This window comes from Branchiostoma floridae, chromosome 7, assembly GCF_000003815.2.
Source record: "Branchiostoma floridae strain S238N-H82 chromosome 7, Bfl_VNyyK, whole genome shotgun sequence".
NCBI classification, from domain to species: domain Eukaryota; kingdom Metazoa; phylum Chordata; class Leptocardii; order Amphioxiformes; family Branchiostomatidae; genus Branchiostoma; species Branchiostoma floridae.
The window spans coordinates 16,011,420-16,027,170 of NC_049985.1; the positions used below are offsets into that span (position 1 = coordinate 16,011,420).

Genomic DNA, 15,751 nt, shown 5'->3' on the forward strand with positions numbered 1-15,751 from the left:
GTTTAATGCCACCGGAGGAATCTGCTTGGAGATTAACAAATAGCCCCTGCAGTTCCAAAAGTAGCTGCTAGGGTATCCAATTATAAACCAATTGCTATCTGCCAAAGAGCTACAAGCATATACCACTATAAATTCACGACTATAGCGCGTCCAGAACGCGAGATATCAAAACCAGAGTATCCACTGCAGTACCTTAGACGAACAAGACCGCTAGGAGCGCGTTATCGAAATTGGCCTTTATTTTTGCGCCGTCTACATATACGGCTTCTAGGACAGACATGCTGCTCACACAGACAGACAGACACACATTAAATGACACCAAAAACGTAACCATCTTGTCGAAGGTTAAATTATTATAATCCTGGGTGACAATATAGCTGGTATAGATGTATGGTACTGTAGAGACAGCAAGGAGGAAACCGTACAATTTGGGGTACATCTACTGCAGAAAGGTTTCTATTTACATTTATCTGTGATCCCCAATCTGAGAATACCCTGTCAAACTTCCGAGCAGAAGTGTAGGAAAACCTCATACGAATCGAATCCATGTCATTAACTAACACGTTGTACTTCCGGCAGATCGAACTGGCGGGAAACAGGCAACATCCGGTCCAAGTTACGGGCTCCGCACTGATTAGGGATCGGGTCAAACATGTAGATGTTGGAGAGAAATCGTATCATTGTTTGGATTTTTGTCAGAAAACAAAAATGCACGTCCTCTCGGATGGTACCTTAAGCCGAAGGTCCCATGTTTCAATCGAACCACGTCTCCAGCATGTAAAAGAACCCACCACACTTAGGTCTACGTCACATTTCCAAACCGGGGACCGGCCATGTAGCTTTCGGGAACGTAAGATATGATATAGAATTAAAGACACCAAAGTACGCAAGACGTAAAGAGAATAGCCATGGACATTATTTGTGCATATCTACGTATACATTTCTATTTCTTGTTTCAAACAGCTGGACCGGGCATCGGTTTGGAATATGACGTCAGCCTTATTGAAAGGGAAGAAGTTTATCCTGGTGAATAAAGCATGCAGTTCCGACTTACGAGGCTTGTATACCCAGTACAAAAATGGTGTCTTACACCTGAAGGTGGTTTACTGGCCGTTATGTGGAGCAAACAAACAAAATGAGACGGATAGAAAAGGTTACATATTCTCCACAAATCTGCTTGGAGATAAGGTGAACCACTGTCACACTCTAGTTTCTTGTACTGACAGAGGATTTGACTCTTCTAGGTTGTCCGGCGGGAAAGTGGGGTGAAAATTGCGAGAAGAACTGTCCTTTGTGCTACAACGGTGGTCAGTGTGATCACATGACTGGGGAGTGCGTCTGCGCACCCGGGTTCAACGGTACCAACTGCGACAGGGGTAAGTAGGATCACAAAATGGCATATTCTAGAAAAATAAAACTGTAGGAATGAAGAAACAAAACAGGTGTTAACAACCGCAACTTTGATAAAAGACCAGATTTGCGATTGATAAAAGACCACTATGACCAAACTTGTTGACATTTACACCATCAAGCTTGTTCTCATCGATGTGTGTTTAAAACATGACAACATCAACTGTGGCTATTTAGTGCATTAAATGCCTACGCTTGATCTGTCTTATCCAGGTTGTGGCGGGAACCATTTCGGACAGACTTGCAACTTCCGTTGTAACTCTATGGGTTCGATAGACGGTTGCCGAGGCCGTATGCTCTGTGTACCCGACCCTGTGGGTTGTGTCTGTCCATCTGGATTCAAAGGACCTCTTTGTTTGCAAAGTAAGTGAACGATCAACTCTTCAGTCCAGACATACCCTGACATTACTTGTCACAGTTACGATACGAGGGGCGTTCAATAAGTAATGCCCCTGACACATTTCTCATAGGAGGAGATTAATGAAACTTGGCACAGTTATCAGTCTTTCTCTTCATAGGAACCACCCAGAGTTATGCATTTCCCCATCGTTTGATGCAGCTCTGGACACCGTTTTTGTAGGACACCCCAGGTTGGTCCTCCAACAGATGCCTCATCAATGGCAGAAGAGGGACGAACAGGTCTGGGAGCTGGTTTCACAGACTTCCGGCCATGTTTGAATTCTCGATGCCAGCGTTTTACAAGGTCATATGATGGGGCATCATCAGCATAAGTTTCTTTCATTTCATCAAAAGTCTCATTTGGTGTGCGTCCTTTCAAATACAAAAACCGGATCACTGCGCGACACTCAACTGGTTCCATTTCACACCTGGTCCATTTCACACCTGACTCAGTTCAAACACCAGTAAATAAGAACCCACAATTAGTTCAGAGCTCTTTTTTGCAACATTAACTAAAGAGATATGAATCATTACACATGCAAAATTTCATCAAGATCAAACAACTAGAAGTGGGTCAGGTAGATAACTTATTGAACGCCTCTCGTATGTCGTGCGTGAGCACCCAGGCACCGTTGACCTACTCGTGACGTCACGTTTCCGAAAGGTCAGAGGTCACTATTGAGTGGATCAGTATGTTTGAAGAAGACCATAGATTTGACCGAAAATTCGGGCGGGGTCCATTTTATACCCCCCTCACAATAGGCGTGATTCGATCGGGAGACTAGTTTACGAACTCTGAATGACATTTTCGTGAGTAAGACGTCCGGTGTTCTCACGATCATCTTGCGATTTTTACGGATCGCCGGCAGTTTTCAGGAGGCTTACGACGGTCGCGGTGCAGCGAAACATGTTCTTAACATATGCGACTAGTCGAAGGAAATCTCCAAAATCGCACAGCTCGTTACCGAGTCGCAGATCGTGCCTACAAATCGTGCGTACCTTGCAAGGGTATCGGTCAATAGTCTTGCGTCAATCCAACGATTGAAGACCGATAGGCGAGCACAGATATAATTATTAATCTTCGAGCGCAAATCGGATGGCGAACGCCCGTCAGTTGGGCAACGTTCGGGCGACGTTCGCCCGACTTCCGTTTGTTTACAAATATTGAATTTCTGGGAATGTGAGGGTAATTCTAACATTGTGGCCGCTGTGGCAGTATGTAGGCTGGCTTTGTGACACACTTTCTTTTCTTGCGTTATTTCTATTATGCCCGCGCATTCCATTCATTGGTTAAAAAGATTACGACAACATTATTGATCTCTTGCCTTTTTTGAGGAACGTTTTGTGTTCCCTTGTCCGCGTGCAAGAGGTGATGGGAGGTTTATTATCATAGATTTATTCACCGTCGATCGCACGAGCCTCTCGTATATGTGAGGGGGGCAGGTTTGAGGCGAAAAATACGCAAGACCATCTTAAGATCTTAAAATCAGCCGACTTTCCTGCGATCACGAAGAACGTCCGAAGATCGTATATAATGTGAGGGGGGCATTATGAATCCTAAGTTCAGAATTGAGTAATCTCATTGGAGGTTGGTTGCAGCGTGTGTTTTGCTTAGGTTAGATTGAATCTGCCTTCCTCAGTTGTCAGGACATTTGATCTCTTAAATCAAGAAAAAGACATACTTACAAGAGCACCTTTGGCAAATACTTTCTTCCTTTATCCTGAAAAGAAACTAAGCACGCAGCAGATTTTAATCCTGGCATGTCTCTCACCATCGCCAGCTTTTTTCCAGCTTGTCGGATGTCCATGACATATATCTGTTGGTCTGCCAACAATTACTTGTCCGCTATTACTTTTCTTTCTATACCGTTACGCTGCATCTATCAAAAGTCATATGAATGGTAATGGTTTTCCGTTCCCCGAGTTTGTATGCGAGGGATTATTCTTCATTAGAAGAGCTTTGTACCGCTTGAACAACTTTTGATTTGCAGTGCGCGACTGAAACAAACTTTTAATCCAGTTCCCAGACTCATCATTTTCGATCAGGTAAAAGTTGTATCAAGTTGCGGTTGTATATTAGCTTCAAGCATGCGGTTCCCCACAAGAGTTGTACATTACGAAAACACGATTATATTTCTCCGCACCAGGTAATTTTGTCTCTCAGACTTGCTGGCGCGTTGCTCCTGTCGCGTGGTAAGTGATCCGTGAAAGAGATCAAAACTGAGGGCCAGACATTGTCTCGGGCTGTCACTGTGAATGACGTGGCAACGGCAGAGGATCCTCCCGCGTAACACCGTAAAATAATTCGACTCGCAGGCAGTCTCTGGATCTTTTTATCTTCCTCATTCAATATCACGCCTGGCTGGGCCCCAGTCCCGTCGCCGCCATCTTGATCACCTTGGAGCCTTACCATAAAACCACTAAAGCTCTTGAACTGACTGACTGCAGTGAAGGTCAATTGAGGATGTCAGATTAGCACCCAGCGGACAGCATCTTCCTTAAACCGCCCGCTGCGGTTGGCTTGTCCCGTGCCGACCGAGTATACGTTATGATACCCCAGATTTAGCGATGAGAGTTGAAGACGACAAGTCTATAGATTTATGTATGAAAACCAGCTTGCGCCATAAAGAAGGGCAATCAGGTACAGAAAGGTGAAATAAAAGTTTATACCGTATATCACCCACCCGTAACGATATCCTGTGTCTGGTTGGCAAGCACGTATTTCTAAAAAATATACGGCCGATTTGAGATGTTATTGTTGAGTTAAGTGGCAGAAACAGAGGCCCAACTTCGTAACCCTGGCGATTTATGCGGCGTTTACTGCAAATAGACCCCCACAGCGTTACGTTCGGCTTCCCGCAGTGAAACATGACAAATGTAAACCCACATTAACAAGAAACATTAAACCATCAGACAATGGGCTTTGTGGATTATGGTGGGTTTTGCCCGACGACGTGGTGTCTCGCTGTTATCCAACAGGTAGGAGGAGAGCTGGACCTTACGATACACGTCTTAGAGTAGGTGGGTGTTCTCGACAGGTGGATTTTCACGTAGACAATAAATGGATTTCAGTTAAGCCACATTGACTGATGATGTAGGCAGTACAATGTGTTATTCCATACGCAATAGCATCCACGGGCGTAGGGAGGGTTACGGGTATAGGAAAGACAAGAGGACGAGAAACAAATGAATGTGGATTATCCAACATATTGTAAGGTAACTGGACATTTCGAAACAAGTCTTTGAGTAGGTTTGTGTTCATGAAAGGTGGGTTTCGCATACACAATAAATAGATTTCACTAAAGCCACGTTGACTGATGAGGTGGTAGTACAACGTGTTTTTCCATACGCAATAGAATCCACGGGCGTTATGAGGATAAGGAGTAAACGAAAGACGAGGATAAAAAACAAAGAAAGGTGGATTATCCAACATTTAAGGAAGAATCTGGACCTTTCGAGACGCATTTCAGAGTAGGTTTGTGTTCATGACAGGTGGGTTTCATGTAGACAATAAATGGATTTTACTAAAGCCGCCTTGACTGATAAGGTAATAGTACAACGTGTATTTTCCATAAGCAATAGAATCCACGGGCGTAGCTGGGGATTGGTATAGGAAAGGCAACAGGATAAAAAAACAAAGGAAGGTGGATTATCCAAAATTTAAGGCAGAAACTGGACCTTTATTTCGAGACACGTTTTAGAGTAGGTTTGTGTTCGTGACATGTGTATTTTCAAGTAGACAATATTTAAATGGATTTCTCTAAAGCTGCGTTGACTGATGAAGTGGTAGTACATAGTGTTTTTCCATACGCAGTAGAATCCATGAGCTGAGCGGGGATTATGGGCATAAGAAAGACAAGAGGACAAAAAACAACGGAAGGTGGATTTTCTGAGATATGGGGAAGAAACTGGACCTTTCGAGACACAATTTAGAGTAGGGTGTTCGTGACAGGTGGATTTTCACGTAGACATCAAAGAAGCAAAACGTTCACGACTGTGCACCACCTGAGTTGACATCTGCGCCAAATCTAGACGGATCGTTTTTTCTTGGCATAAAAATTGACTTCCTATACGGAGCTTAAGCGAGAGGAACTTACCATGCACGTTTGATTTTCGATGATACAAATCATGTCGGCAAATTCAATGGAAATTGCTTGAAAAAATGGAATATGATAAATGTTTTGCGTTTTTACAATAAAAATGCTCTGGAGCAATAATCGATCTAGCATAATGTATTGTTTATGCCTTTTTTTGTGCTGTTATAAAATAGTCAATAGGAGCTGAAAAAACATTTCCGACATCTGTTGACAAGATTTCTGCGTCAAGCATTAGTAACTTAAGGATGTCCACATAGTGTGCGCCTATGTACTTCAAAACATCCGTTAGCGCCGCCAGCGAAGGTTTTGTAATGCGCATTTTCACTGCAAAACATCCGCAGACTAGCAAACGTGTCTGAACACATAAATGTATACAAAATAAGATACGTTAGGATCACGTTTACCTGAATAAAATGTTCTACAACCCTATATCTGCACAACTTTTCGTCAGGCAGAAAAAGAAAACAAATTGACGTGATTTGTATTTTCGGGACAGATACGCATGTACCGTGAGATTGCCGAGAAATGTGCGCAAAATACGAGACGAGATTACAAGCATTACTTACAGTTCTGCTTCTCCGTATGCAGCGTTCGGCACTGCTTCAGGGAGCTATTTATCACGCTGCGTGTACAGAGATGCCTCAAGCGGTACTCTACCCAGCCGTGGTTGTACGCACTAACCAGAACTCGTCATCCGTACAAGAAGTAACCCTCGAACAAGCCTGGGGTTTGTAGATCAGAAGGTTAGCCTTTCTGAGGATAACGTAATGGCATTCACTTCTACTGAATAACGCTAGAATAAAAACATTAGAGCCTTTGCGATAAATTTCCCATTTCACTTGAATCCCCAAGGGTGGACTGTTGACATTTAGAGATATTGGTTCTCTTCCGTACCCTATGACCGCGATGGCGGCAGAAAGTCATATTAGAGATGTAAGATTTCTCCTACTTTCAATACACTAGAGATTTTCCGTATACATGAATGTTTTTCCTCTTGAAACAAGTTTTCTATCTGTAGGTTACTTTGCAATTGATTGTTGATTAAAAACATGCTTGTTAAGTGGAAGAATTAGAACTTAACTTTTGGATAGAAGTAGACTTTGTAAAGGCTTTCTTCTTTCGTTTTGAGGCTACCAACTTCAACTTGCTGAAGAATTTTGTAGCCTATATGCATGTAAAATATACATGATAAATAAAATATACATGTACTCATGTTTTCACTTGAGTGAAGTGAGGAAAGTCGTGTAAAGTGCCTTTCCCAAGGGCACAACATCAGTGTCATGGCGGTGTTCGAACTCGAAAAGGCTTTTACTTCGCTCTTGCTATTTTCTTTGACCAATAAGCATCAAAACACGTGAACGCCTGCCGCCGTAGTGCCGGTATAATATGTCCATTTGCTAACTTGCCTAACATCCGGTCAATCTAATTTTTTTAGGTCCGGTTTTTCCGGACCGGTCGAACAAGAAAAACGGTTTGTACCACCTCTAATCACGAGTCACCCTAAATTCTTGCGCTTGAGGTAGGTTTCAGACAATTAATAAGAAGGATTGGCCTTGTTGTTTGTGTCTATCCTAGCTTCTTTTCTTCTTTATTCAAGTTGTAACAGGGCAACACACTGCGGGCACTAGGCAGCGAAGCTGATATCGTGGCCACAGACATATAAATATACAATACAAAATGGACATGGACAAGCAATAGAATAAAATAGTTTTTACATTAAAAGCAGTTAAAGCTAACCCTTTTGTACGAACTAGCTAAAGATTTACTGGACAGAGGTACGGCTGGAAGTGAATCTTTTGGTAGATATCGTGTACACACACAGTGCTTCTGAAAGCTGTCTATTGGTGACAGCGTCATGGTCAGGTGAGCCCTGGAGCAGGAGTGAAACAGTAGGCCATCGTTATCCTAGCTTAACGATCACAGAGACCTTGTGAGTTTAAGGATGTCCCAGGAGAATTAACCTATGACGATCAACGTAATTGTATGTCACAAAGTTCCTTTTTCGTGTTTAAGGGCGTTGCAGGGAAATTTCCAATTTGTAGACTGTTTCTCTGGGGAGGGTTTAGACAATGTGTGTCTGGGAGAAGACATTAATTTGTCTTAAGACAAGGCTTGAAATCCAACTGCGACTTTAAGAGGGTACCACGGGTGTGCTTAGTTCCTGATCGCCGACAAGGTTCGTATAAATGCAAAGTAGTGTTTGCACGCACTTTCTAAATACCGAACAAAACTTCTTCGGGGAATACAAAATATTATATGTCTATGAGAAATGTTTTTTGGTAAATGTTTTGCTCTGTTTCGTTCGTAAGGCTGGTCAATCTATGAGTGCGCTAATCACTATAATCATTAGAAGGAATAGAAAAAAAAACTAGAAAAATTATGCCAGGTATTCTTTGTATCATATGTACATGTATGTCATGTCTCGGAAACTGCAAATGTGGAAATAACCGAAGTATCGTAAACAGGATATTGTTGTGTTTGTGTATATAACAGTTCAGATGTTCTGATATGTGTGTTTTAACTGTTTTAAATGCACCGTTGTCACACAAGACTATTGTGCTTTAACAATTCAGATTTTCTGACATGTGTGTTAAAACAACCATATCATAAAATCTAAACTGATATGTTTTAAAACACACATATCGGTAAATATGAAAGTACAATAGTCTTGTGTGACAACAGTGCATTTTCCTGTGGAGTAGTGGCATCCGGCATACGCGTCATGCTAGCTAGTATTAGGCAGTATGCATGTGGCAGATAAGTAAACAGATAAGAGTAGACAGACAGTAGGGAATGTGGTGTTGCTGTTATTGCTATTCTACCGTGGCATATGTATACCGTATATTGTCGGCCAGGCTGTAATATTGTGCTCCCAGAGTGCTAACTGCTGTTACGGTGACGTAAATTCTACCCATAAAGCTGCTGACGGCGGAAGTGCGTACAAATGGTGCTATCGCGTAGCCCGGCCCAGAATAGCCCGAATGCGCCTGTCGTTAAATGACGAAAAGCCTGTGACGTATGATTGGAGAGAGTACTGACAGTTATAGATACAAGATGAACGACAATGGCGGGCACAGTTGCAGTGGTAGGTACATGTATGTATTTCAGCGGGAGTATGTATTTCAGGAAACTTTGTTTTCGAAGAATTCCTAAGTCTGTCGTCTGAAGCCGCGGCGCTGAGCTGGTATGATTGATAAAGCCAGTTTTCACAGTAGCTGGATGTTGAAGCTCCCCTCTATGTTTGGATGCAGACGGGCCAGGAAACAAGACGCCAGCCAGCTCATTAGGACGCCCACGTGGCCCCGCAGTAATCACCCCGCATTGCCTTTTGTGGCTTTACAAGTTACTCAGGGATTAACAAACCATTAAACGCTGCGTGCATCCAGCGGGTCTTAAAAAGTGCAGCCGTCTCTTCCCGCAGACCCGCCGACTGAGATCGCCGCAGTTCGTCTGGGTGTACCGCCGTCTGGGCTGCGGGTGGCCGCCTGACGTCCAGGGAGGCTCCATCAAGCGCGCGCCGGATAGAGCCGAGTGCTGTTTATGAGGAGTTCGGGCGCCTCTGACACCTTGGTGGAAAGATGATGGATCTGCGTATTTGAAGACACATCCCACAGTGCGAATTACCGTGAACATTTGCCGGCGTAACGACAGGCGGAACGGCGCCAAGGCGATCCGAGCGCTCATTTCCCAACCGCTGCGCATCCCCACAAAAAGGCGGCAGATGAAAACCTAATGTTTTCTCGGCGCCAGCTCCACTTCGCGTAACATCCGAGCTCTTCCGTCTCCGGTATTGCCTCCTAAACGTTCCCGTCTATCAATTCCCTAACTAGAAACTTCTATTAGAAACGCGGCAAAAGAACGCGCTTCCCATGTAAAACAGACGAGGAATGTCTGTAGGAACCGCTACGTTGAAACATTATTCTACGGCCAATAATGGATAGTTGTACATGTAGCTGTCGTTACGTGAAACATATCTTGTATAATTTTACCCGGTCACAAATATCCTCGCTACCAAACAAAAAACAATAGATTAAATGGAGCATTGAAAACAAGGCCATGAAGTTTTCAATCAAAGAATATGCCACTCAATTTTGTCACAATGACATTCACTTTACACACTGAAACTGAATGGTTGTTTTGTACATACAGTGTGCGAGGAAGGATCTTACGGAGCGGGGTGTTCCCAGTCCTGTCACTGTCTCCATGGCAACAGCGTCTGTGACAGATACACGGGCGCATGCGCCGGAGGCTGTGCCCCAGGATGGCAGGGACCGTCATGTCAGAAAGGTCTGATTTCATCATGAACCAAATTCACTCGAAATAAGTACGATATAAATCTATTGCCTAAATAAGACAGTATGCTTATTTCTTGCGTAAATTTTCTTGGAAGATTATGATTCCTAACTTTTATTTTAACATGTATGATAACATATAATTTTAAATGATTATCAAAATCCATACAAGTAATACACAAAATGTTGAAAATGTTTATCTTCATGAATTCCAAGCAATGCTATTTTCAGCACCAAGGACATCGCTCCTATGTGTTACTGTACTTCTAACAATTTCCGCCTGATGGCGCAACTGCAGACTGTCCTGATAAGGTCAGTCTACAAACTGGAGTCACCCGACGGGTCCGTTTCATCCCTCCTACTCGTAAATATCCCTCTCACCTGTAGAATGTGATAATGGGCGGTTCGGGATGTTCTGTAAGAGATCGTGTCACTGCGCGGCGGGGGAGGCGGCGTGCCACAAGAAGACTGGCGCCTGCAGTACCGGCTGCGCCGCTGGGTGGAGAGGCGTGGACTGCCAGAAAGGTATAGCATAATCTATCCAGCGTATGCTTCTTTCCACAAGCTAATCTCTTGGTGTAGCAAGTTTCTCTTTGCATACACTTCCCTTTAAAACATTAAATCGGAAATCATCAACCATATTTGAATAAAGTACAATAAGAATAGGATTTTTTTCATCAGAAAAATGAAAATCATACGGTTGATTTGCAAACTGACATGGATGTTTTTCAGAGTGTGACGATAAAACATTTGGTCCTGGCTGTGAGAAGCAGTGTCACTGTAAGGACGGTGTGCAGTGTGACCGGAAGTCAGGACTGTGCCCTGCCGGATGTGCGTCAGGATGGTATGGCCTGAGTTGTCAGGACACCGACCCACCAGGTATAACTCAATTTAATGTTCGATCACAACTGGAGAAAGATTTAACGGTGTTTTTTTTAACTTTTGCGGCTGCGTGGCTCCTATTTTAGGGCATGGCCGGGCTCTGGGCTGATTTTAACTCGGAGGCACCACTGCGATATCTGGTAATGCACCGGAACAAATTCATGACTTTGGGGCCTGGCTGGGGCTAGAACCCTGGCGTGCACCGTCACAAATGTGACCGTAGAAATACTGGCTAAAAATCACTACACTCTTTCATATCATTATTCAGGTATTGCTAATATATTGGGGAAAAAGGCATGAGGAACGTGACAAATACACAGAAAGAATGCCATCCATATCATACGCCTGTTTCACCATTATAAACTTGTTTCAAGATTGACGTGTTGCGATATAGCCGCTTCTGAATAGTCGATCAGGCGTCAGAAGGATGACGGCTGAGACACAACGACCGTCACCCGAAGAACACTCATTATATCATATGCATTATACTGTGAATCTATCAGTTTACGGCAACCTATAGAGATTTAGTAATGCCGTGTTTTCCCTACCATACATTTACTAAAATCTAACATTGACAAGATACCAGAACTACATACTGCAGCTTTCTTCCCAACCCATTGATTCCTGTGGAACCTAACCTGTCACCTATATTACTAACTTCGTGTTAGCTGAGATTTTAAGTGTATTAAAAACTTACGTTTGAAGTAGTCCCCGCCTCTACCCTCCCGCAATTTCCCATTTGCTTGTCCCTTCTTTTCCTCCCCTCCCCCGACGATGACAGGGACGGCAGCTAGAAAAGAAAGTTTCCCCGTGTCTGTAGACTGTGTGGAGGGGACGTTCGGGGAGAACTGTGAGCTGCCGTGCCGCTGCCGTGGCGGGGAGCCGTGTAACCAGAGAACGGGCGCCTGTCCGACAGGATGTGGGGATGGATGGACGGGATCCTCCTGTCAGCAAGGTACACAGCTCATATGCTATGATATGGTACAAAATATGTAAGCATTTTAAGTTAACTTATAAAGTAGTGGTAGAACTAATCGATTCTAGGTTATAAAGGATGTGTCACCTTTTATCGTTTTGATGATGGGCAAGGATCACTGCTGCTGGCTATCGTTTAGCCCCTACGACCACACTGTGGTCATGGGCCGTGAGTAAGTAAGTGTTGCCTTTTCTACACCAGTTGTCTTGCGTGCTTGACGCTGCAGCTGCAAAGATGGGCAACTTACGTTGTGTCGTTGGAATAAGTTGCTATTAGAAAATAATCATTTTACCAAGCATAAAAATTAATCGGAGTTGGTAAATTACATAATGAGAAAAATGAACTTTTGTCCGACTCAAGAAATTTTACTCACCAGAATTTTCGCCCGAATCTCTCGATCTTTTTCAGCTAGCTATAGCTGACGGCACGTGATTCTGTTAGACGTGTGATGTCAGTAATAGGTCAAAGTTCGTCGAAAGTCGGTACTATGCCCCCACCCCCATCCCGGTTGAGAGAAGGCCGGTATGCCCTGATGTACATGGCTTCCTTGAAGTTCTCTCCTCTCACAAAGTTCAGTGTCCAGCATGTAACCCTTTTCGGAGAAGCGGTGTGACCCATAGACTCAATGTGCATGTGTTGTGAGACATTATAATTTCTTGACTTGGGGAACAGTTTACTCTTCGCATTGGATCTTCTTCTTGCCGACATAGATCTAGAGATTGTTAACGTTTTTTAATCCCATCATAGAATGTTCGGACGGCACGTATGGCCCCGACTGTAAGTACCAGTGCCACTGTGACCAAGGCGCGCCGTGTGACAAGAGGTATGGCATCTGTAGGAGAGGCTGTGCACCCGGCTGGAGGGGGGTCGCCTGTAGTAAAGGTGAGTCAGACTAACTAAAGCTATTGCTATATCAAAGTACTGCACAAAATCCAATTAATCTTTAAGCATAATTTAAAGCATGCGTTTAGGTGCGGCTTTTGAAATGAAAGCACGTTTGCTTTATAAGTGCTTTACGTGTACTCGAAGAATAGATTTTGTACCATAAAGAATGAGCAATTTCTTGACATTGATATCCTTCATTTTTTCTTGAGCATAAGGATTGCTTACTGCCAACATGGTAGGGCACATGCATATTTCGTAAACTTGATCATGAGCATTGTGATATGGAAGAGTTATTTAGGGTTTCCTTTTCAAGTGAAGTTGAGGAAGGATGAGCCTGTAATGATCTGTACTAAAGGAAGGGTGAGTTCACAAGAGTGCGTAATATATTCAAGTCCGTATGGGTTCCGTATTTACCTTTTTGGAGTTCAAGTAAAGTATGCTGCCGAAAAATTCCGGTTTTCGGGGTTTTGTAACCAGATTGCACAGTACAAGCCAGAGTAAAACACAAACTTTTCCCAGCAATCGCAAACCAGAAGAATGTCATAGGGCTAGGGACATGTGTATACGCATTCGTGTGAACCAACCCTAAGTTCGTGTTCACACGTACGCGTATATATTCAATGCAAGTCCGCATGAGGTCCGTATGGAGTTCTTAGCCTCTACCAGGCTCTACATGTCGCTGGAAAATTAGGAGAAATTGTAGAAATATTGATAGATAATGTGTAAATGTGTGGTTTCCGATCAGCTGGTTCCAATGGCATGTTATCTGGCCAATTTCTATCATTTTTCTAGCGAGCTGTGGAGCCTGGTAGAAGGTACGAACTTGAATGTATACGCATGTGTGAACCCACTCTACTAATGTGTTGTTTAGAGTGTCGTGACGGGAAGTACGGTGCCGGGTGCAGCTCGGAGTGCCACTGTCTGGGCGGGCCGGAGGACTGTGACAAGGTGACCGGGGAATGTACGGGCGGCTGTGCGGCGGGATGGGAGGGACCGGAGTGTCAAAGAGGTCTGTGTTATAAATAGTTTTTGCAACATTTTGGAAAACTTGGCTTTATTTTGGATTACTTGGTTACTAGGTGACCTGGAGGCTTCTTACGGAGCGGAGCAAGGGGCCAGCTCCTGGCCTAAGCACATAGGCAGGTAGGCAGGTTACTAGGTCACTGTGGTCTTGGCCACATGTCGTGCGATCGTCGTAAACTTAGGGCAAAATTAAACTGTATTGTTTTAAAGATAATGCTCTTAGATCATTGTCAGTGGCTGTGTACTAAAAACTAAGATAACGACAATGTAACAGAATGTCAACATATGACAATCACCGACATGAATATGTGTAGCAAATGCGTAAATTTACTTCATTGTCGAAAGTTTCGCTAAGGATTTAGAACACAGGGATCTCTTACCATTACCCAACCCTTTCGATTCTATCTTTAACTTTCTGATTAAGACCACTGCAATCCATAAAAATCCTCTAATACAACGCTTTTCTAAAAATCTTAATTTGTTGAAATTTGTTTTCTTGACAGAGTGTACAGAAGGAAAGTTCGGCCCAGGCTGTAAGGATGTGTGCCACTGCCGCCATGATGTGCCGTGTGACATGTACACTGGGAAGTGTGAGGAGGGATGTGCACCGGGGTGGGCGGGGGACGACTGTCAAACAGGTGGGCGGCTTAGGACCTACTCGTACAATGGCTGCATTGTCACTTTTCTCCAAGCAGATGTTTGATTTTGTATTGTTTTAAAGTCCTTTGTCTATCGATATCGACTGCCAGTCAGATGAAGCTTCAAGTACATGTTAGGCTCCAGCTTCCTACAGTGCATTGGTTATTGCCTAGTTTTTATGATAAACAACTACCTGAACGCGGTAACAAGTAGATACAAAATATTGGAATCAGGAGCTAGTTTGCATAATCAATTAATTAATAAGGAAAGTCTATAAATCCACTGCATTTCACTGCATTGAGAAAAGGAAAATGTCTAGTAAGCAGGAAACAAGCACTCAACGAAGTGTTGTGGCGACTTAGTTGTTATGAATGATGGCGATAACATATGTATGGATAACATTAATGACAGATTGGATGGAGGGATTTGCAATGATATCTCTTTCAGAAAACTTTACAGAGGATCGTACGTCATAAGAGTATCTAACCTTTGCTATATTGATAAGCCACCTATTATCTATGTTTTAACCAGCGTGCCCAGCCGGAAAGTTTGGTGAGGACTGTTTGAACGACTGCCACTGTCTGGACGGCAACACCTTCTGCAGTCGGTTCAACGGGACATGTCTACGGGGCTGCCAAGCTGGCTGGCAGGGGTACAACTGTCAGAAGAAGTGTCCTCTGGGAAACTTTGGGCTAGAGTGTAAGGGGACGTGTCACTGTGACCAGGGGCTGTGTGACAGAATCACGGGGGCATGCGCCAGTGGGTGCGCGGAGGGATGGATGGGCAAGGCCTGTCAACAAGGTAGGTGAACGGTTCAACAGGTCAACATTTCACATTTCAGGTCAGCTTTTACATTTGCACCGACACATGACATTACCACATACATGTCTTTTCTGCATGTACCTTCTGGAAAAGCACTGTTTAAGAGCATTGCATTGTTGTCTTGCATATACGCTCCTTAACTTGTGAATAAAAATCAATTGAAAGGGGAACTGTTTGCGATGATGTTAGGTTTCCATCTTTCACGTTGAAATCTTCACCGTGAATCTAAACACTGTGAACATTTCCATTTTAACCGTAAAACTCTGCGTGGCAGTTACAATAGCGAACTTTAGATTGCAGCAAACACTCCCCATTGCAAAACGTAA

The 15,751-nt window shown here is 43.6% G+C and overlaps 1 protein-coding gene across 1 annotated transcript in view; it reads left to right on the plus strand.

The window, feature by feature from the left end:
* The window catches only part of LOC118420309 (tyrosine-protein phosphatase Lar-like), a 49,737-nt gene that overhangs the window by 6,709 nt on the left and 27,277 nt on the right, over positions 1-15,751 (plus strand). Inside the window, exons 6-15 of the mRNA XM_035827055.1 lie at positions 1,245-1,376; positions 1,624-1,773; positions 10,056-10,193; positions 10,586-10,723; positions 10,931-11,077; positions 11,862-12,035; positions 12,804-12,938; positions 13,813-13,950; positions 14,468-14,602; positions 15,135-15,404. Of these exons, the coding sequence (XP_035682948.1) occupies positions 1,245-1,376; positions 1,624-1,773; positions 10,056-10,193; positions 10,586-10,723; positions 10,931-11,077; positions 11,862-12,035; positions 12,804-12,938; positions 13,813-13,950; positions 14,468-14,602; positions 15,135-15,404 (1,557 nt within the window). The remainder of the gene's footprint in view (positions 1-1,244; positions 1,377-1,623; positions 1,774-10,055; positions 10,194-10,585; positions 10,724-10,930; positions 11,078-11,861; positions 12,036-12,803; positions 12,939-13,812; positions 13,951-14,467; positions 14,603-15,134; positions 15,405-15,751) is intronic.